General features: G+C 45.8%; 1 protein-coding gene across 2 annotated transcripts in view; it reads left to right on the top strand.

Annotated features, from left to right (window-relative positions):
- The window catches only part of ZDHHC18 (zDHHC palmitoyltransferase 18), a 176,880-nt gene that overhangs the window by 52,270 nt on the left and 101,568 nt on the right, over positions 1 to 23,042 (top strand). For both annotated transcript variants that reach the window (XM_085647719.1, XM_085647718.1), the window contains exons 3-4: positions 18,760 to 18,909; positions 20,180 to 20,317. In XM_085647719.1, the coding sequence (XP_085503845.1) occupies positions 18,760 to 18,909; positions 20,180 to 20,317 (288 nt within the window). The remainder of the gene's footprint in view (positions 1 to 18,759; positions 18,910 to 20,179; positions 20,318 to 23,042) is intronic.

The following is a 23,042-nucleotide window of genomic DNA, read 5'->3' as shown; positions in this document are numbered from 1 at the left end:
TCCCGCGAGTGAATCGCGCCGCTGCTTTAAAATAGCCAGCGGTGCGAAAATCACTCACTTCCTGGATGCGGTGTTGGGACTGGGAGGTAAGGTAAGGCGGGGGTTGGGGACTTGCGGCTGTCGGCACCTGCGGGGCAGATTGTGGGCTTTTAAGTATTCATGTTAATCACAGCCCCTTCACGAGCTGTGATTAACATAAATACTTAAACAAAAGCCCATGCTCTTCCCCACCAGGCCCGGTTCCAGCCAAACAGGAGCCTTGGCCCTCGCAGTGAAGGCTTGAAGGCATGCGCGCAACCCCATGGGGCTCAAAGTGCTCCAACTACCCCCTCGTGTGTGTCAGCCCGGGACGAGACAGCTTCCCGGGTGCACACAGACAGCTTTTGAGATTATCGCAGCTGCACCCGTGTACTTAACATGTCTTTAAGAGACCATTTACATGTTAACCTGGCTTTATTTATTGTTTCACCTCTTCATCGCCACATGGCGAAAGGCGACAAATCCTTTATTTGACAATGGTAACCATTGCCTACTGTTCTGCTGCGTGGATTTTTCTTTTTCTATGCAGCGCAGGAGAGTTTATTCACAAACATGAATGGTATAGTTAGAACTTGGCTTTTTTTGTTTTGTGATATAGTTAGAACTTCCGCAGTCTTTCATTATTCTAATGTTGCTAAAATGAGTATGTTCGGGCAGATATACATTTTTATCAGTAAAGCTGACCCCCATGGAATACTCTTTAAATCCTAAGGTTGTGTTTCCCCAGACCAAACCCTCTTAAAATATACTGCCCACCAGTATGGATGACATGTGATTCCTACACCTTGTAATCCTCATTGACTTATGTGACATTCCCTGTAGACTGATTTACATACTTGTATGATTCATTGTCTCTGTATAATGTGTGCGTGGTGTAAAGTACTGACACACACTACACTACGAGTAGCGCTATACAACAAAATAAATGCATATGAGATAGGGGCTAAGTAAAGATGAGGGGTACTGTTGGAGGGTGGCAGTGAGGGAATCCGAGGAGGAGGTCATAAGGGGGAGGGGCTATGGGGAGATGAGGGGCACTTGTGGCATGTGGCAGTGAGGGAATCCGAGGAGGAGGTCAATAGAGGGGGCCATGGAGGGATGAGGGGCACTGTTGGAAGCTGGTAGAAAAGGTATTTACAGAGAAAGAGGTTATTGGTGTGGCACCAAAAAATACTTTTGTATCCGCGCTGAAGCCGGCCCGGTCATGGCCTTTCTGTTTTTGTTTATTTAATTAGCAGTCGGGTCATAAGGGCTACTGTGGAACATAGTTTAAAGTGCGTGCTAATTATATTTACTGCTATATTCAATGTTTTAAGTTTGTAGGCGATTTTACTAATGTTTTTACCGGGAAAAATGAAAGTGGAGTCCTATGGTGCCTGATATGGGGCTGGGGCCCAAGGTCAGCTGTGAGATAAGGTGCACTAGAGAGGAGTAGTGGATAATCAAGCCTGTAAGGGAGTGTGTTGCAGAGTCCAGGGTCAGGCGGAGGTAGTAATGAAGAGGGATTCTCCCTGAAGGGCCGCACAGAGGGAGCCTGAGAAGTGTCACTTGCCTGATACTCCCACCTCAGAAACCTCCTCTTCCCAATAAAGGAACATCACATGGAAAAAGCACTTTTTGAGAGTGATAATATTTAGAAAGAGATTTGGAAAAAAGTGCGTTTTACTGGGCCTTGTAAGACTAAGAAGAGATAAAGGAGGGGCCGGAAGCAGGCCTGCCTAGACATATATGCGACAAATCAAGTCCGCAGTGGCCCACCCAAATGCACCCTTGGCCCACCCAAATTAAAATTCCTGGAGCCGGGCCTGTTCCCCACAAGGCGCTTTACAAACAAAAGAGTAGAGCAAGTTAAAAAACCCAGCGTGTACTTTCAGGAAGTGAACGCTGTGTTTTTAAAGTTGCTCTTCTCTTTGCAAGCTGCAGCCCCTCTCCCTTGTGGTACCTACAGCATAGCAGAAGGTATGGGGTCGAAAATGCAGAGCTTGAATTCTAGCTAGTCACTTTGTGGTTTGAGACGTACAGAGGTTGGCTGTTATTTAGGCATCTATTTTAGTATTTGAGGAACTCCCTTGAATCGGCTGCCCTACTGTGCCTTGTTCTGTGTTTTGTTTAAACGTATCTGCAAGTAAAACATGATTGAAGGTTATTCCTCTTGATGCTGATTTTTAAATTTCAGGCTGAATTTTTCTATTTACTGTTCAAAACACCCTTGCGTTCTTACAATCAAAAGCTATATTACTCTTCCGCTCGGGTGGTCTGTCGCAGGTTTTTAGGTCTCGGCTAGCGAAGGCTGCGCTTGCGCAGTCTCACTCGCGAGATTTAATGACTTGGAGAAGAGGGGCTTGAACCCGCCCCTCTTCTCCCCTGTTCTCCATTGGCTGGCCTCTTCAATGCTGGCCAGCCATTGGAGAAGAGGTCCCGTCACTCCGATCATGCCCCGTCCTTTTCGGATGGGGGGGGGTGTGTTTTTTGCAGAAAGTCTAATTATCTCCTCCAGCCAATGGCTGGAGGAGATAACCGCAAAACACGCCCCCGAATCCGAAAAGGACGCTGCGTTTCTCCGAGGCATTTCTGCTCTGTCTCGGAGAAAGGCGGTGGTGTGCCTTTTGCTCTGCCTTGTTCAACGGTGAACTCTTCAAAAGCTGTTTACGAGAATTACTTCTCTGAAACTCCCAACAGTGGTGTCATGAAACATAGCCTTGCTGACTCAAATCTTCTTAATTTTCTTTACTCTGTCTCTCCGACTTTATTTTTACTGTTTCTGTAGTTCCTCTATTTCGAAATATTCGCCAAATACTTTTTTCGCCTCATTTCCTTACCACGCTAATATTTACTTCCTTTTCCTATTTTTGTCTTGATATCCTGGTCTCATACGTTGTCTGTTACGCTTATCCGCCCCCCCGCCCCACGAATGGTAAAGCTAACGTTAAATGCAGTAGAAACAATAGGACCCAGATGGCACACATGAAATAACAAGCCAATCGTTGTCCTCGCTGCCCAAACTGTGCAGCCTAATGGCTACGCGTCAGTGACGCAAGGTAGAGGCCGGGTGGCTCTCTTAGGCGGAAGTCTAATCGGCTAAGCCGAGGCGCATGGAAGGAAGGTTGAGGGAGCGACAGGAAGTTCCTAGCTGTTGACGGTGTATACGGGCCGGGTGGCTCTTGTCGGCGGAAGTCTCCTCACCAATACCGGTCTCATTTGCTCGGGGTTAGAAGGGTCTTTTGGTCCCCTCGGGCCGTAACGTCGCTTTCTTAGGCGATAAAGCAAAAGTCACCCATTGAGGATTGAAGAGGCCGTCAACAGGCGGGAGGCGAACCAGGTACATCCTCCACCCGAATTATCTGACTAGAACGGAGAACTCTCAGAGGTCTCCATCATGTACACACGCGGGAAACACCCTAACCCTCGCTCTCCGAGAGACCCTGAGACATGTCCAATGTTACCGATTTTTCCTGATTACAGTTAAGGCGTACTTTTCGGTGTTAGTGAATTACTTGGCGTCGATCATTGATAACGGTTTCACACCGGGCGACGCAACAGCAGACTGCGGTCCCGCCTCTTTATTCCCTGTGCTTTTCTGTTGAGTGATCGCCCCTGTTACTTTTAACTCGGAGCAAGTGTGTGACTGTGACCTGTGTGGCGGGTTATGGTGACTTCAACATAGAAGGTATATCGCCGTAACGGTAATTCCAGTAGTGGTAGTTTGCAGGTGTAAATATCTAGGTTTAAGAGCGCGACTACCTCAATCCGGGCCAGTGACGGAAGCTTAACTGGATAGCGGAAACAAACCAGACAAAACTATTGCCTTTGCCAGTTCTTGTTAGCAGTATCACCTATACAACTAGCACTGATTTTGTAATGAGTGATTTTGGGTTGGATGTTTCAATTCTGAAAACAGACTCTTACATATTACTGAGGCCTCTGGTCACTCAGTTCTCCCCTTCACTCTACTTTCTTATGCAACCCTCACAGTGTTGGACACCTTTGCCCTGTTTTCTCTCCAAATCATTCTCAATGTTTCCAGCTGCATATCTTGCGTCCTCTTTCCTCTTCAGCTGAGTCTTTTCACTGTCTCCTTCTGCACATGCTTCATTCATCACCTCAACTTTATCCCCATAATCACACACTCCCCTATAAGCCCTCTATTTTCATCATTTTAGCACTTAGCAGTGAAGCACTTTAACACAACTTCTTGTAGAATCCCAATTGTCACAAATGTAGCCATCACACTTTGTGCTCTGCAGAGAGACCACTGATTGCATTTGCTTGCAGTCTAAAAACCTTCCTGACCTACTGGCAGACACTGTGAAAAATATGCATTCCATTCAGAATTGGGTTTGGAGCTGTCTGATGTGGCCGCTATGAATCCCAACAACCTGAACTCACCCACAGAACTAGATGTGACTCATTTCACGGTAAATGCTAGACAAAGGTCATATTGCATGAAATGGAGGGAGGACTGAGGTACACAAATCTATATGTGGAAATGAGTATTATGGGACAGAATGAAAATAGGTGAGAGAGGACGTCAGATACTTTCCCTGTTTGCATTGTGTTCACGTAATATTACTGTCTGACAATTATTTTTAAACTGTTGACATGATCTTTTATTTCCATCGATGTTCTCCTGAGAACTTTCCTCCAATCACTGGGCCCAGAATAGATAGAAACTCTTCAATGGGAGCTTTGGCCAACCTCCCTTACAGTTTGCTTTCCTGGTCTGTCCCATCTGCCCCTCTCTTGCATTGTTGCTTACCTGCCCCATTACCCCGTTGTCACTTGCCTGCCCCTTTCGCACATTGTTGCTTTCCTGCCCCGTCCCACCTCCTGTGTTGTTGCTTTCCTGCCCATTCCCTGTTGTTGCTTGCCTACCCCTTTCTGTGTTTTTGCTTTACTACACCCCTCCCACACAGGTACCTTTGTACCATGGTGCAAGGGTGCCTGCGTTGAGGGGATGATTATTTTTGTGCAGGAAGGAAACCTGCACAAAAATAGGTCTCGCATTTGAGAGAGATTAAGCTATTGACATTGTAAATAACAATGCCGTTTCTCTAAATGTTTTAAAAACAAAAACATAAACAAAAATAATGTAATGAGCAATGCCAATAGCTCTAACTTTACCAATGCAGAGACCATTGCATTGTAAATGCTTGTTTGCCATTGCAATGAATGGAAATGCAGCTCTTTGATAGTTAATAGCTTACTGTTCTATATTAGGATTCAAACTTCTAAACTGCAAGTAACAAAAGGGGCAACATTTCCCCACCCAACGAACAGTGCTCCAGTTAAGAATCTTTAGTAAAATCTTATGATGGTACCACCGTTTGGGGCATATTATCAAGAATGGCGTTAAAATTATCGCCGCTTTAGCAGCAGGAAACTGACGCTAAAGCGGCGATAATGGGCTTGATATTATGCCCTTGAGCATTCCAATAGAAGCCCATGTTCACACCAGAACATGGGCTTCTATTGGAATTCTCAAGGGCATATTATCAAGCCCATTATTGCCGCTTTAGCGGTAGTTTCCTGCCGCTAAAGCGGCGATAATTTTAACGCCTTTCTTGATAATATGCCCCTTGGAGTCTTGTGCTTTTCTAAACCTGAAGTGTACTTGCCTGTGTAACCAATTAATGTCATGGAGTGTTTATCCAATTTGCAAACCGACCTTAAGACCCTTAACGTGGCGCTGTATGTGTAAAAATGCATTATGACTGATTTGCATATGGCTGTGTTCAAACTGGAATGGCATGGTGAGCAAAAAAACGATGGATTTAGGCCCAGATCTCTGTACTGGGGTGAATGTATGACATTGTTCTGCATTCTGTCCATCAACTGTTAGGTCTCATCTGACCCAGCACATGCGCTGGTCTGGCGAGACATTTTGTGAGGGCTCCAAAAAGTGCTACCAGGCCAGCCTAGAGCTACAGTGCATGTGCGCGGGCGCGCTTTACCGCTATTACTTTCACTCTCGCGGCCGCTTTGTTGTTTGATCGCGATCACTTTCGCAGCCGCACGGAGGCTTTGATGTTCTCCGTGAGGCTTCAATAGATTGCAGCAGTTAAAACAAGCATTGGCATTGCCAATAGGTCTCGCTTTTGGGACCTTATAAGTGTTTAGTTATGCAACTCTTGCATGGCTAAACACTTAAAAGGTCCCAAAGGCGAGACCTATTGGCTATGCCAATGCTTGTTTTTGCATTTGTCACCCCGAGTGGGACGGGTATGCTCAGATGTGAGTCCCGTGCTGTACATGGCACTGGAATCAAGCTATCCTGGCTGAAGAGGGGTGAAACCCCGAAACCGGTCCTAGCATACTTGGTTCCAGTCCAGTTAGGACTTTGCAGTTCGGGCTGGACTGTTCCCACGTGGCACAGGGTCAAGACTGATTTGCATATGGCTGGGTTCAAACTGGAATGGCATGGTGAGCAAAAAAACGAAGGATTTAGGCCCAGATCTCTGTACTGGGGTGAATGTATGACATTGTTCTGCATTCTGTCCATCAACTGTTGTTTTTGCATCTGGCTGGAAGGCAGTTGGTGATCGGGCACTACGTTTGAAGTTCTAACTCCTGGAGGGTTTCAAATAGTGTTTTCTATTCCTTTTATTTTGTTCAAGAAAAGGTGTGGTAAAACTCTGATAATCCGTTGCAAATTATCTAATTTTGTGAAGGACTTGAGGAAATCAACAACATTCATTCATAGAGTTGCAGGAATCTGGTAAGAATAGAATCTCAGTGCCTCTTTTTTTGAAACTATAACTAAAAAGTCACAGCATAATTGTAATGAGCTTTATCTCTGTAAACAAGGACACACTCCTAGGCAAATGCTTTAGTCGTACTTCTACAATTGAGATTGTTGCATGTGTCCATTGTAATGAAACCGCTTCCAATCGTATTTCAATAATTGATATTTCATTGGTAAATCAACCATTATTAGGCAATGAAAGTGAAGCGATTTTTTTTTTTTTTTTTTTTCTTAATATGATCTAGATGTTTAGCTTTTGGGTGTTGGGAAACAACTGGGCATACTTGCCCTCCTCCGAAAACCCCACCCTTATTGAAAATGAATATTGCTTTACGCTCCTTAGGCTGAACCCTTACCGGCATTAACATATTGTTGAACTGGCAATCCCACAATGTGGCTACATTTCAATTTGCTGCAATCTCTTGCAAACTATATAGCCAGTTTAGATGTAAAACTATCCACTTTGCAGGTAAAAGCAAATCTTGTATATCTACTAACTCTACGTGAGCTGTGCTTGCTCCCTAGTTGTTGAACACTGCACTCTGTCGGACTACTGCAATTGCGAATTGATACCATTTAAGACTAAATTCCCAGCATATAACTTTTATTTTTTTAAAACAAGACTTCAACACAAAAGATTTGCTCTATAAATGAGCTCGCTAAGAGCTGCCTAATGAATATTCAAATAAGTGTCAAGAAATGTTACTGAGGTGGAAAGCATAATAGGTGGGGATTCTTTGGATAAAACATGTTATGATTCCATCTCGGCATCATTGTGCGAAAGTTCCAAGCCACTTAATAGGATAGAGGGGGGAAAAGTTGTAAAAAAAAAAAAAAAACCGCTGATTAGAAATAATGCATATAAAAATGCATACCCACAAAGGGTAAGTAGAGGAGAAGGTGTTTCCGGTATTTATTGTGACACAGGCTCCAACAAAGATTGCATTACTAAGCTGACAATTCCAGGAGAAGTTTTAGTCCCTTCATGTAACGTCCCACTTTTTGACAGGCAACAGATTACTTCACGCAAAGGCGAGCACTGTCCAGACTCCTCAGTTAAACTAGACAACCCTCTCTTTATTCACAAGTTAAACGTTGGCAACAATAACAATTGCTCCTCTATGTAGCGATAGCTGGAGAAATGCTGTTTTTCCAGTGCACGGGCACTTATGATAATATGCTGCAGCTAGTAAACTCGCACACGATTACGCAAGGCGTGGATGCAGCACAGCACATAAATGTGGGAATAATTCATAAATTGTGACAGAATATGCAGTGCAAAGACACCGTTCAGATCAAATAATCGAGAATTTTAATAGCCTACCTCTCCACAGCGAAGTTTGCTTCTAGCTCCGAGACAGTGATTTGGGACTATAGGAAAACTTGGGTATGGTGGTATATCTACTCCAAAAAATGTAAACGGTGTTCTGATTAAAGTGTGAATGTTTACTGTGTACAAAATCTTGTCTAATCTGCTCACAAAATTGTCATATTTAAGGATGTAAACTCTGAAATACAGTCCCTCAAAAATGCTGGTTTGAAAATCGAGCCTGGTAATGTAGTAAAGAAGTTCCTTTTCAAACCTGAATATGTATCCATTGCTAGAGAATATATTTTAAATAGGAGTTACATTGTAGGATTGATTGCCTCATGTAAAGAGTTGAGCTAAGTTCAGATCTGAGGCCATGTTGTACATTACATTTATCACACTTTTCACGTTGTCTAAGAGAGAGCCAGATTAGAGGAGTGTTCGATTCTCTTGCTTAATTCTAGAGTTATTTGTGCAGTGGGGGTATCAAAATTCATGTAAAATAAAAAGTATGAGGTGGTACTTTATAGCTAGGGCTCCTGGTTGTATGGTATTTATTTTTTCGATATTTGTCTGTATTCATCCATAATTATGTTTTGCTAATTTTTTGTGTATTTGTCAATTTTTTATTTTGTTTTCTGTATAAATGAAGTTGCAATGGGTATTTTTCCACATTTAACTGATAAATGTATTCTCACATTTCAATGTCCAAAACGTTTCAGCAGTTATACAGTGTAATAGCGTTACATCTGCATCGTAGACTAGCATAAATAACTGTAGCTCTGCACTTAATTAAGGTTAATTAGGAAATCTGTTGTCTTTTTCATCCCACCTACCTCTTAATCTGTGCACCTACTAATCTGGCACTCGTGATTGACAATAGAAAAAAATCATCCAAAGAAGGCCTATTTTCTGTATTTTTCTGTATACAGACAGGAAAATAAATAGTTTTCTCTCTGTATTTATCTGTAAAAATCAGTAAAAACGGAAAACTGGATGCCCTTTTTATAACCCCGTGCAAAGAGTTCTTGAGAGTAGTTGCCCAACTTGCCACCTTGGCCAAAATTAACAATATTAAATGGAACACACCGAAGTCTTCTTTCAGCCTTCGAAGTCCACTTCAAGTAGCTGTAGTGTCACAGCAAAATATTTTGTTGTATCCCCTTGATCACTCATGCAATTTGAAAGATAAATCCACACATATTAACTCAGGTGTAATTATAGCTGGTGATCTTTAGCTACATTTGAGATAGAGTCCGGCTAATGATTTGGTGAGATCAAGTGAACTGCTAACCTGGAATTGACATACATGCACCATTTAATAAGTTTTAGATTCTTATGGTAGTTGGCTATACTAGATTATACGTGGTCTTTCACTCCCCTTGTTTACGTTGTGCTTTGATTTTGAAGTAGTACTTATAAGCTTAAGTGACCTCTTCCCTATGGTAGTTTACCTGCACCCTTTTAATTCTGTTTATTTGCATTTTTGCAACATATGCAACAACAAAGTGTGCAGTACACAATTTTCCAACAGGTGCCTTATTGTCCCTACATAATGACAACGTCTCCTCCTCACATGAAGCCCCCCAGAATGCCCATCTGTACCACCTGTGAGGAAAGAAAAAAGGGCCTGATACACTTTCCTTAATAAACATGACACCACAGCATAGATACATTGGTTGATGTTGCACGCATCCACCCCCCCCCCCTGATGCACAGTCCCAGTCATATCACAGATCCATTGCGTCTTCCGACTGTAACCAATTGACAAAGGGCTCCCATAAATCTCTAGGGTGTGATGGTAACAGTTCCCAATATATCGCCAGCTGTGTTTTACAGTATCTCACACTCGCTGCCCATGCCTTTGTCATGGGAGTTGCGGCCGCCCCCCAGTGTACGGACACCTGTCTTTGCCAGTAAGAAAAGTATTGCGGGCAGTTTGCAGAATTTCGGCTGCACCATGTCCATTATGCCCAAGAGTGCTATACCAGGCTCCTGAGGGAAATTCAATCCCGTTATTGTATTTGTGAGTTAATATCCGTATCTAATAATTTGCTATTGGTCTGCACTGCCATGCCATGTGGAGGAAGGTGGCCTTGGAGGCCCCACATCTCCAGCAGCTGTCGTCCCCCGAGAGGCCCATTCGGTGTAGCTGTGTGGGTGTACGGTAGAGGCGATGAATGTATTTAAAATGAATCAACCGAAGATGGTAATTTAGCGTCAGTCGCTGCACTTGCCTACAGCTAAGTTCCCACTGATTAGTCTGGGAGGCCCGTTCCGAAGTCTGCCTCCCACGCCTTACGAGAAGTCGGAACTATGATTGGCTATGCGTTCTGAATGCCTCTGTGGATGCGGGAAACTAGTTTCTTACCTGAAGCCAGTTATCATGTTTTCCAACACCTGCAGCGTTGGCGGGGGCACGGGGAATGTAGTGAAGTGTTTCTTGCATGAGGCCCTTATCTTGTAATAGGTTACCATGTGCAGCGCTGAGGGTGGGGCGGGTTCACTCATTTGTTGCATTGTAAGGAAGTTATCGTCAGGAAAGAGATCGCCCCCCTTGCGTATTTTGTGCGTGGACAGGCACTGATGTGTGGCAGTTTCCAGGAGCAGGGGGAGAAGTGGGTTGTTGGGGAGTGACATAGATGGGGCATATAGCATGGGCAGCTGCGCACTCCTACGAAGGCCCTCCCACGCCCATCTTGGAGCTTGTACAGTGTCAATGTCCTCGCGGGGACGTTTATATGCTGGGAATAATGCTGTAGACAATGGGAGGGGTGCAACTCTGTCAATTTCTATGGCGACATGTGGCTGGAAGGGTGTGGGGTGCGTCCAGAAGTGCAAGAACTGCGCCTGGGCGCTCCGTGCATATAGAGCAAAGTCCGGTGCTGCCATGCCACCCTGTGATTGCGGGAGTGTAAGTACCTCCCAGGAAACTCTTGGTTGTTTCCCCGCCCCCACCAGCTCAATCATGAGCGATTTAAGTCTATTAAACTGTACTGTGAGTGGTAAGGGAATATTTGCGAAGAGGTAGAGGAGTTTAGGTAATATGATTATCTTGGATATCACAATTCTGCCTGCCAGGGACAGGGGGAGCATCTCCATCGTTTAACCCTTTCCTCAGTCCAGTCCACCACTGTGAGAAAGTGCCATCTTTCTTGCATGGTATGTCCCCACTTTTTGCTGTATTGCTGAATGTACTTTGACTGAGTGTGCCCTGGACTCCTGCCAATCAGGTGCCCAGGGCCCATGTTCCTTCCCTAAAACACACCAAACGCAAACCCTGGCCATATGTCAGCCCCTGGTAAATGGTACCCTAGGTACCCAGGGCCTTGTGGCCAGGGAAGGCCTCTAAGGGCTGCAGCACTCATTGTGCCACCCTTAGAGGTCCTGTACCCTAACACCCACACACTGCTCTGGCAGGCTGAGTGTCTGGGTACAAGACAAAACAGAGTCGACATGGCACACATCCCTGTGTGCCATGCCCACAAACTACACTGCGTTGGCATACATCAGCCACCCCCCTAGCTGGGTGCCCTATGCCAGTGGTGTGGGCACAGAGGCAGGAGCCCTGTGCCCCTACAGTACCCAGGTCCATTCCTGGGCCCTGTAAGTGCAGTGCTGCCATTTAAGAGTACATGGTGCTGGGAGCTTGTCAAACACGAACACGACAGCACCATAATGGCAGCACTGAAGCCTGAGAAGTTTGGTATCAAACTGCTCAGCACATTAAATCCACACTGATTCCAGTGTGTGATTTAATGTACCAAGCACCACAGAGGGCATCTTAGAGAGGCCCCCTGAAACCTAACCCACAATCCACGTCTGTTCTGAGGCTGCCTAGGCTGCCACACAGCAGACATGTTGCTGGACCCCTGGGTAGGAGAGCCCCTGCTCTCCTGGGCCTGCAACAATGCAGATCCTGGACGAGGTGCTAAATCTCCTCCCCCAGGATGGGTAGGGGGAAAGCTTCAAAGGCATGCCGCCTCTGTGAGCTTCCCCAGGCCACTGCAACCCCCCACTCTGGCGGGAAGCTTGGCCGGAAACCCCAAATAAGGACAGGGGATGTGCCAGCCTGCCATCCCCACCCCTCAGGTGGGGGAGGCGAGGTGAAGCACATCCCCGGGCTCTCGCCATCTTGAAGATGGGAAGCCCTACCCAATCAGGACTAGGCTACTGCCCCCCTCCCACAGGAGAGAGGCAGGATAGGGGGTGTACCCACCCCAGGACAGGGACCCATTGGTCCCTGCCCTTCACCTACCTGTAACGCCACTAAATCTAGTATTTAGGGGCACCCTGAACCTTCCTTTTCCAGATTCCAAAATCCGAAGAAGAGCTAGAAGAAAGAAGACCTGCCCTGCAGCTGCTAAGAAGAGGAAGACACAAACTGCTTTGGTCCCAGCCCTACCGGCCTGTCGACCCTCGAACCTGCTCCTGCTCCAACCAGGCATCTCTTGTGGCCAGCAACCTCACAAACCCCAGAAGACCTGACTACCTTTTGACTCTGGGACTCCCATGAGTAGAGGCTCTACTCAAAATCTGCTTTTAATCCCTGGCAGCAGCCCGGAACTGCGAACCCAGCACACTCTGCACCAGCCAAGCCTGGCCTGTGCCGGAGTGAACAAAGACCACGAGAATGACCCCACGGCGACTGTGACCCCGAGTACGGCTCCCAGGGACCTCCCTCAACACTCCTGAAGAAGCTTGCAGCCTCAGAACAAGGTGCCCCCCAACCGCGATCAACAGAGGGTAAGATTTCCCAACACCAAAAGGCACCCCTGCACCCGGCGCCCCGCGGCCCCCTGTGCCCAATCCCGGGGTACCTACCTATCCTCCAACTACCCAACTTACCTCTCGAAGTGGTGGTGGCACCTGAAGAATCCTCGTCCCCGAGCTTGCAGTCTTTTTCTAAACCGGAGATTTCCCATTGAAATCAATTGAGCGCCCGAAGGCTCAAAAGCACCCTGCACCCAGCCGCCCGAGTGGCCCTGGCAGTGCAACCTCTACAGCCATCTACTTCCCCACTTGCCCGGAGTAAGTGACCAGGAGCCCAGCTCCCACAGCCGCGTGGCTTGCTAGTCGTCAGCCACCAACCAAGGCCCCCCTATCCCTCATAGGATAACATTGGGCCTAACTCTCTCTGCACCCGGCCGCCCTAGAGTCGCTGGGGGTGAACAAACTGTACCTACCTGACCCTGGGAGACCCCGGAGTCTATGCCCAGAACCATAACTCTGCCAGTCGAGTACTTGCCTTTAAACCGATAACTCAGTTTTCTCCATAGGGTAACATTGACTGGCTTTTTCTGAAATTTCTTCGAAGTGTAGACTTTTCAAAACTTAAAATATTCACCAAAAATCAGCCGAGTAACAAACGAAAATACTCACCTGCTCTTAGGTGAGCTCCCAGTGCTGGATCTTGGTGCCCAGCACTGACTCCGAAAAATAATTACAACTGTACTTACCAGTAACCCAATTTTCTCCCATAGGAAATCATTGACTATTTTTCTGTGAAATTTCTTCTAAGTGTCAATTTCTGCAATCTTTAAATATTCTTTAAAAATCGTATAATATCTGAAAACGTAAATTACTTGCCTGTTTTGGATAAAGGTCCCAGTACTGAGTCTAGGCACCCAGTACTGGATTACAAAAGTAACGAGAACATACTATACCTGCAACTTGAATTTTCTGCCATAGGGAATCATTGACTGTTTTCTATGAAATATTTTCAAAGTGTCAACTTTTAAAATGGCAAAATATTGTCTAAAAGTCACAGTAATTAAGTCGACTTTTATCACTTGATTCCAAGTACTGACCCAGGACTGAATCTAGGATCCAGTCCTGGAATTCCAAAAGTAATCCTAAAAGTAATCTGTGGCAAATAACATGAAACTTCCATTGAACTCAATGCATTATTGTGTTTAAAATAGTGTTGCCTATTGCAACCACTTGTAACTGTTTACAAAAGTCAATTGCATATTGCAAAAGTATTTATATAAAGCATCTCATTCTGAGAAAGTATATTTTAATTCCAAGTGTTGGTTCTAAAATAAAACAAGCATATATTTTTTTATATATTAAACCATTGGCCTAGAGTTAAGTTATTGAGTGTGTGAGACCATTTGCTGACTGAGTGTGTGCAGCAAATGCTTTACACTGTCCTCTGATACTACCTTACTGCTCGACCAAGCTACCACTTTAGAAAGTAAGGTTATATCTAACTTTAGCCTCTGGGGACTGTGGACTCTGTACACCCTGTACCTATTTGGGAACAGTATATACAGAGCCACTTTCTCACACTTTTTGGCAGGAATGAATTTGCGGTGGGCAGCCTGGACCGCCTGTGGTAAATCTGGATAGAAGGCAATTCTGTTTCCCTGGTGTTGAATCTCCCCTTTTTCACGGGCAAGCCTGAGCACAGCATCTCTGTCCCTGTAGCTCAGCAGGCGCGCCAGTATAGGTCTCAGCTGCGCCCCAGGAGGAGGCCTGGGAACCAGCGTGCGGTGCGCTCTTTCCTCTAGAAACATTGCGGATAGTCCGGTGCTAAACAGTTCTTTCAGTAATTGTTCTATGTGTTGTTCCACGTTGGCAATATTCGTCGATTCTGGAATACCCATGATTCGTACATTATTCCTTCGTGAGCGCGCTTCTAAGTCTTCGTTACGTGTTTTAATTACTTCTAGCACCTTGTCCATGCGGAGCAGTCACTCGTGTCTGTACCTGACGGTCATCGGAGTCAGAAACTCTAGTCTCAAGTGCGTCAATGCGTGATTCATGCTTGTCCACCCTTTGGGAGACATGGTCCATGTGCAGTGCTAGGGAGTCTAGTTTGGAGTCTGTTGCGTAGGCTGGTCTTAACCTCACGCAACATCGTTTTGATGTTGCCCTCCTGGTCTGGGTTGTGTTGCGTCTCCGGAACCACCGTGATCGGCATAGACCCCATGTCTTGTAGTCGTGTGGCACGCTTCTCAAATTAGATCTTGGCTTGTTTGTTGTCTAGTTTGCCCATCGTGGGGACGTAGGAAGTGCGTGCGTAGTACTAGTGGGTTTTATGGTTGAAATAAAAGTGGTATGGTGCGATTTGGACAGCCCAGGTCGGAGTGTCTTAATTACTTCAAGGCTCACCTTCAAATGCCCATAAACAGTTCACAGGGACCACTCGTTCCCTCCCCGCTGGGCCGCGGCGTCACCGCAGCGTATTACACAGGGCACTGTGACGGGTTAGTAGGCCTGTTGAGTTGGCAAGGCAATCTCCAGGCCTGCAGTCGGTGCGCAAGCTATATGGGGTGTGGTGGAGGGCCACTGCACAGATTACGTGTCTTTTCATCAGTGCGACCGTGATCTAGTTTTGAGGCAAGTTGCAGCGTGTATGCCTGAGTGTGCTCATTGTGGAAGGGCACTTTATGTAATAGGGCCGCCCTAACTGTCCGCAGTACTACTCCTGGATTGCCACTTATTGGTTGACTTGCGGTGCCCTGTTGGGTGCTAGTGCAGTCCAGATTGACGGTATCACCCATTGCGGCTCCGATGCAATATTCCTCCCCCCAGGTTCAGCTCGTGACGTGCCAGGCTGTGCTGCATCTGCCTCGCTGGTTTATACTGCCGCCGCTGTTCACTGTTTGGGGCCCTATGTCCGTGCACCGGCAATTCACTGTTAAACCCCAGGCAGCCCGTGTCTGCCCCCTGCTTCGGCCGTATAGGGGTATCACAGCGAGAGCCACGGAATGAGCGCCTCTCCCCCCGTGGCCCCAATCAGTCCCGTAACTCCTCACCGATATGTATGGGGCCTCCGGGGACATCTGTCTCCAACCGGGGCTCAGCGAAACACTCCTCCTACAGTCGCCCCACAACCCCACATCGACAGGCGCGTTGTCACCCGATGATCTCAGGCAGGTGTCACAGCATGATGGCCCCTGGCGCACAGCAGTGTAACTCTGCCTCGACGAGTCTCCGGCGGCGACCCAGCGAATCTGCCCAGGCACGTCTGCCCCACGGCCCAGGCCTCAGGACCACAAGGTTGCTCTGCGCGGAGCGCCGCCGTCTTAAGCATCGTTACAGGTATCGATCTGTTCCGCTCCAGTCTGGCAGTTCAATCCCACCGATGGAACGTGTGGGTGGGTGGTAATTACACAGATAATTGACGGATTATGCACCTGGCCGGCAGAGCCACTTCAGCAAGCGGCCATCTTGCTGCTCGGCCACGCCCCCGCACCTCTCCAGTTATAGATTTCATTGAGCGTTCTAGAAATATGGAGGGCCATCAAAAACTTAAGAGGATCAAATTGGGTGCTCATTCAATAAACAAACTGATAGAATAGCAGATCTTGGTGAGCAATATAAAATTTGAGAAATGTTTACCAATAGTGTGTAAATTTTCAACTGCAGTGTATCATTGCATTCTTTTTGGGAGCGCTCTTTGTGTCTGCAGTGGATGTTGGAAATGAGTCCAGAACAGTCTTCCAAGAGAGCTCTGTGCATGAAAGTTGTACAAGATTGCTCATCACTCTAATGCTAAGTGCAATGATTAGTCCAAGTTCTTTCTTAATAAAGTTGCAGATATTTAATTCACCTTCCCTAGAGTGTTCAGGGAGGAGTCTTTCATTGATAGTTGCTACTGCCCTACTAACAAGGAATGTCTCTTAGTTGCTGTTGAGCTCTTAGATAAGGCCCAACTCAAGTACTTCTGACTTCAGTTAAATACGTCTCCCAGTCGGATCTCTGGCTGACCTGGATTGTCAAAATAGCAGCTCCTGTGATAACGTCCAAGTTATTAGAGCTGCTAAATCTATCTGTTACGTTCGCCTCCGTTCCCTGTTTATGGAAATCTGCAACAGTTATTCCCTCGTAAAAAAAATACAACCTACCTTGAAGACAGAGTTGGAACACTATTGTCCCATTTCTTTTTTTCATTCCAGGCTAAAATACTAGGAAACTTGTTAATGGACAATTATTGGAGTATCTGGATTCCCACAATCCCCTGCACTTGTCTAATTAAGTTTACGGCTGGCCTCAGCCACTGTACAGAGTCTGCGCTCTTCTGTGTCTCGGAAGACCTGAAAGAGACATTAGACATGGGTGGGACTGCAACACTTTGCCTTTTGAATCAGAGTGCTGCTTTAGACCTGGTATCCCACTGTGTTCTTTGCAGGAAACACCAGAACTGAGTGATTACTGGCAAGACCCCATTGCTGGCTCACTTACTGTGTGGAGCATCAGTCTTTTCAGGTCCCATCTAAACATTATGCATACACACCACGCTTTATAACTTGAGTGCCACAAGACTCTTTTCTGAGGCCTACGCTTTTTAATGTCTATGTCCACCTTTAGCAGACATAGTGGAATTCCTAGTTGTTCCATAATTTCTTATGTGGGCAGTACTCAGATAGTGGTCTCCTTGACTCCAGACACAGACAAGAATCCCTCTCAACTCAAACACTGTTTAGAAGCCATTGCCCATTGGATGAGGATGAATTGCCTCAACATCAAAAGTAGCAAAACTGAGATTTTGATAGTTTGGAAGCACCCGAGCCTGTAGGGTGTGCCCTGGTGGCCAGAGGTTTTGGGGTCCTTGCCAGAGGTTAAAATGGTGGCAAATAATTTGGAAATATGGCTGTATAAGGATTTGAGACTTGACCATCAGATTTAACACTTTGACCACTGTTGGTTTGGTATGTTGAAGCTGCATCTTGGAGCATCGAATGCCTCAATCAAAGACTCAAAACTACTCACTTTGGTCATGTCTCCTGGACCACATCCCTAAGTACTAGCTGATGGACGTCCACTGACTGCCTGTGGTGAAGCGCATTGAATTCATAGCATTTTGCTGACTCTGTAGATTGCTTTCATTCTCTGAGACACCTTGTATCTCCTTACTGTACTTCTAGATGCTTGCGCTCTGCCAAACTTAAACTGGCTGTGCTACTGCGGATTTGCTGTGCCAGACAGGGAGGGGATTGCTTCAAATATTTGGCACCAAAATAGTGGAACGCCCTTCCTCTGCATCAGTCAAACAGGGGCACTATTCCGCAAATGTCTGGAGACTTGTTTTGGCAAAAGTGAACACTTCTTTATCAAAGCCAGAAGATGGACAAGAAGGTCCAGGAAATTTGATGCCTTTAACACCAGACCTTTTTTCCCCTCCCGTAGGTCCCTATAGATGGCTAAGTATTTGACCTAAAGCTGGTTTCATGCCGCTGACCCCTTTGGTAATGGGTAGACCTACCCATACTCAAAGAGTCCAAAGCCTTAAACTCTAAACGCTTTCCCTAGGGTTTGCTGCTCCACTTGCAAATCCTTCAACTTGAAGCCTTTCTTCAATTCCCATATTGTCCCTAACATTCTGTAGCAAAGCTGTGCAGTGTAGATATTTCTTATGGCATTTACCTATTCAAGCCCTAAGCTGACATTTGTATGCCTTCATGAGTTTCTCTTGTAAGCTGGTTCATTCCGAGGGCCCATGCCAGTTTAAACTACTGTAGCTTACTAGGGGCTGGCAAGTTGGCATGGTGTTAGTTGCTGCAAATCAGAGTGCACCTTGATTTAAAGGAGTTCACGGGGTTGAATATTTTCCTGTATCATGGAGAAACACTGGTGGAGTGATTTGAGCTGGTCACATTAATGGGAGGAGTTTTACATGATGGTTTGTGTTTTACCTTCTCTTTGACCTCTTTTACAGATGGTACTGGCTCCTCCACATACCGGCCGCCCCCTCGGACTAAAGAGGTTGTGATTAACGGGCAAATGGTGAAGTTGAAGTACTGCTTCACCTGCAAGATGTTCCGTCCTCCACGGACCTCTCACTGCAGCCTCTGTGACAACTGTGTAGGTAGGTTATTGTAGACCCCTCAAGATGACTTATAGAAGCATGGTGTATTTCTACGAGAAGAATAGGGGTGGGATGAGGGATAGAGATGTTTGTATTTTGGGTAGTAGGTGGGCCATTATGTATGATGTACCCATCACTGAAAGTTGCTTTAGGGGAGTTGATGAATTCTGTGAGTGGTCATGGGCGTTTAATGAATACAGAGCATCTCCTCATCTGAGACCATTTTTATTTGTTTTTTAAACGTCTGCATCAGATTGAAGTGAGCTCACTCCCGAAACAATGCAGTAGTAGTGGTAGGGTTGCTTCTCTGTGCCATAAATGAAGGCTGCCACATTTCTAATTCTTTGTTTCTCGGTTACAAATCTTCACCAGTTGTGTTGGGTTTAATGGAAGCACACCCATGCTACATCTCCAAAAATGCATTTTTGTTGTAAAGTACTGGAAATATGGTGTTGTGGTGACATGGATTGAGGTAGTTGTCCTATGTGAGAGCACTGTGTAGAATTGATGAGGCGGTATGTGTTGGATATGTTAATGAAACTCTACGCTATCCCATTGTAAATGCCATGGAACAGGAACAACGAGGTGTTTTCGTAGCCCTTCTACCCCATCCCTGTTTTGGTACGATGAGGCAATGTGTGATTTATGACTGATCTCTGCTCGTGTTGTTTCCAACCTGTTGATGTAGCTGACCAATTGTAGGGCTACAGGGTGAGAGAAGTGTTTGTCAAAAGTAACCCCCCTTCATTGCCTGCCCTGTGTAGGGAGTACTGCGGACAACGCATGAGGTCCTTTTCAGCCCCCTGTCTTTTAACAGGAAGGTGATGGAAAAATATACTTTGGCGATTAGTCTGTGTACATTCCATGAATTAGGTTTTGTAGTCTGTGTAAGAAGAGATGAGAGAGAGCCGTGAAAATTAGCTGTGGTCCCTTCTGAAATGGACAGTTTGGCATGAACTTTTAGGCCACACCCCTGTAAACAGGAACATTATCTACTCAAGACTTATTTCGGCCTTGTTAGATCTCATCAGTGAAGTGCAGCTTGAGTCCCCATGGCCCAGCAAGCTCTTTATTTTCAGTCAGCCAAGCCTGCTCTACGTGATGGAATAAGCCCATAGTGCTTGCTAGTAGGTCAGGCCAACAACACGATCTGTGAGATACTGTATAGCCCCGTGCTTTACTATCTATCTACATTGTTCCTCTGGGCCAGGCAGAAGCGGTTTTGAGACGTATGAAGGAAGTGTTTTATCACCACCTTTTTGTTTTTCAGAGCGATTCGACCATCACTGTCCTTGGGTTGGTAACTGCGTTGGGAAACGGAATTATCGCTTCTTCTATAGCTTCATCCTCTCTCTGTCCTTCCTCACAGCCTTCATCTTCGCTTGTGTCATCACGCACCTCACTCTGCGTAAGTAAACCCTGTGCCTCCATGTTCTGTGACTTGTTAGGGTCCCTTTATGTGGGAGCTGCTAAGAAATAATGCCATGGCTGGTTCATTGTTATAACATTCTCAGGCTGGTCTTTCGCTGGCCTACCTTTTATAGTTTGACTTAGCTTGGTGTAACTTCTTAAATTCCTGTTCTCAACAGACGACTAAATAGTGCTCAAGGAAGTCTCTAAAATGCAACTGGTTATCTGCTTGCTTTTGATTGTATAGTGCCACCACAGGAGAAAGATGATTATTAGTTTTAGTGGCCTTTTAAAAGTGATTTAAAGTATATTTATTAAACTGGATGTGTCTGAATTATTGTTACATTTCACTGTAAAATTGGCCCTGCAGCACACTCTTCCCCCTGTATTGAATCCAGAGCTGCCTTTCCTCTATACTAGTGAATTGTCCTCTAACTTGGTTGGTAGCTGGAACGTTTAGCTCTAAAAAAAAAAAAAAAGAAAAAAAAAAATAAGAAAAGTACAGGATGCCCAATCTTGCCAATTGTGCTGTTAGCAAATTGGCCCTGTTCCAGATGCCTACCCAGTTTTCCCTTTTACATTCCTTTTGTTGCTATTTAGAGGGATGGCATTTATACTTTGCCTCTGTTAATGCTTCATTTAACACTGGTCTGTCTTATCTTACAAAGCTGGTCAGATATATTGGTATTGGAGACACATGTCACTAAAATAAACAAGCATTGGCATAGCCAATAGGTCTTGCTTTTGGGACCGTATGCAGCAAAATAGCCTTGGTGCGACAACATCAACTGTTGCATGGCTAAACACTTATAAGGTCCCAAAGGCGAGACCTATTGGCTATGCCAATGCTTGTTTGCATTGGTCACAATGAATAAAAAGAAGCGGAGTGAATCTCTATTCAAAAATCTAAATAAGGGATCTTGGAGTATCTTAAACACATATGGGTTGGTACAAATCCAAGTGCAAAGTTTATGGGCCAAATTAATTGGTAGCCTCAGTCAGGAGCCAGCATGAGCCAGAGAAGCAGCAATGCACTAGGTCTATTTCTGAGCAGAATTGGCTAAATGTTAACTCCTAGATATGGCACAAACAAACCTCTGTCTGGTTGTTACCAAAGAGGATTGAACTTCAGTGAGCGTAGGAGCCTCCGATTTATACTGTAGTGGTCAAGGACCCCCATCTTCCTGATCACCTTATCACGATTTTTAGGTAGATGTTTTCCGGCTCAGAGCTGTTGGTGGTATGCTGTTTCCCTCTTTGATTTCCTCTTATGACCTACCGTAGCAAAAATCCATCAGTTAGAGTGCTGCCATGCTTGGTGGCTCTGGTGGGATTGAAACCAGTCATTTATTTTTGTGTTTTTCTATAGCCTTCACTAGTGTGGTATGCTTGGTTTTCCTCCAGTGCCCCACCATGTTAGCGGTCTTATTTGTCTTCACCTCTTGCTTTACATATCAGTCCGATGATAAGGTTGCATATTTGCTCCTGGCCTTCGGTTGAGGACCCACAGCCTATCATCCCTTTAGAACTGCTTTCACTAGACCTACATGTCAATCAAACCACGCTGACTGCAATGTCCTCTCACAGGCAGAGAGAGAATTTTCCCTTGCGGTGCAAAGTCTGTTACTCCAGTATTGGAACTCTCATAGATTCCCATAGCTTGTATCATTCCCCGTCGTCGGAATCAGAGTCTCTGTAAACAAAATAACATAGCAGTAGGTACAAAAGAGAAGGAAAAAGGCCTAGGCCTCATTCCCTTTTGTAGCATATCCACCTCTTTTTGTAAAAGAGACCAAAAGAAAGCAACAGCCAATCAGATCAGCCTCACCCCACAGAACCCCCCTGAGAGAACCTCAGATTTTTTACCGCACGTTGTGCTTAGGGTGTCTCTTTTGAGCTCTGCTCACTTCAACTCTAGTTGACTACTTTTCTCAACATTTTTTTCTTCAGAATTCAGAACTGTTTGGTGTTTCATTCAGAAATGTCTGACAAGGAGAAGAAAGCCCTTTTCAAGCCTTGTTCCACCTGTGGCAAGAAGAGGCTGTATGTGGAGGACAAGCATAAGGACGGCATTTATTGCCTGCACCTGGATCATAAGGCAGCGGACTGCAAGATCTGCCGCACCTTCTCTACGAAGACCCCCCGGGACCGTGAGGGTCGCCTTCTCACTTAGCTCCAGAAGGTAAAGTCGAGGAAGGGAACTCTTGTCAAGTGACAGTGAGAACTCCTCATCTGGCACCTCATCTCGAAGGTCAGTGAAAAGGGGTAGGGCTTCCCCTTCACCATCCTCAGAACCTCCTGTTAAGGCCTCAAAAAAGACCCCCCCGTGAGTCTGAGAGCCGGAGTCAGAGTAAATCTCCTCACCGCGGTGCAAAGGAGAGGGAAGTACTATCTGCAGCTGCAGCAGTGGTGGAGTCTGCTAAAACTTTTAAAAAGCCCTCTATCTTCTGAGAAGTCATAGAGATTCCATATCGGCGACGACGCTGCAGAAGGCTCCGTCGACGAAGGCTTCAAAATCTCATGTGAAAAAAGTTACACTGTCGATGGGCTCGTTGACTGTACCTTCTAGCCACATATCGTTGTCCGTGTCGACGGGAGCGTCAACGGCGGTTATGGCGACGACGAGGGTGTTGACGACGGTAGCGACAACGACTGTGTCGTCCACGAGAGCAATTACGACGACGGCAGGAGTGTCGACGGACTCGTCGACGACGCCCATCTTT

Source organism: Triturus cristatus, chromosome 3_2, assembly GCF_964204655.1.
Source record: "Triturus cristatus chromosome 3_2, aTriCri1.1, whole genome shotgun sequence".
Lineage (NCBI taxonomy): Eukaryota > Metazoa > Chordata > Amphibia > Caudata > Salamandridae > Triturus > Triturus cristatus.
The sequence above is the reverse complement of the archived record's forward strand: the minus strand, read 5'-3'. Positions and strand labels throughout refer to the sequence as shown.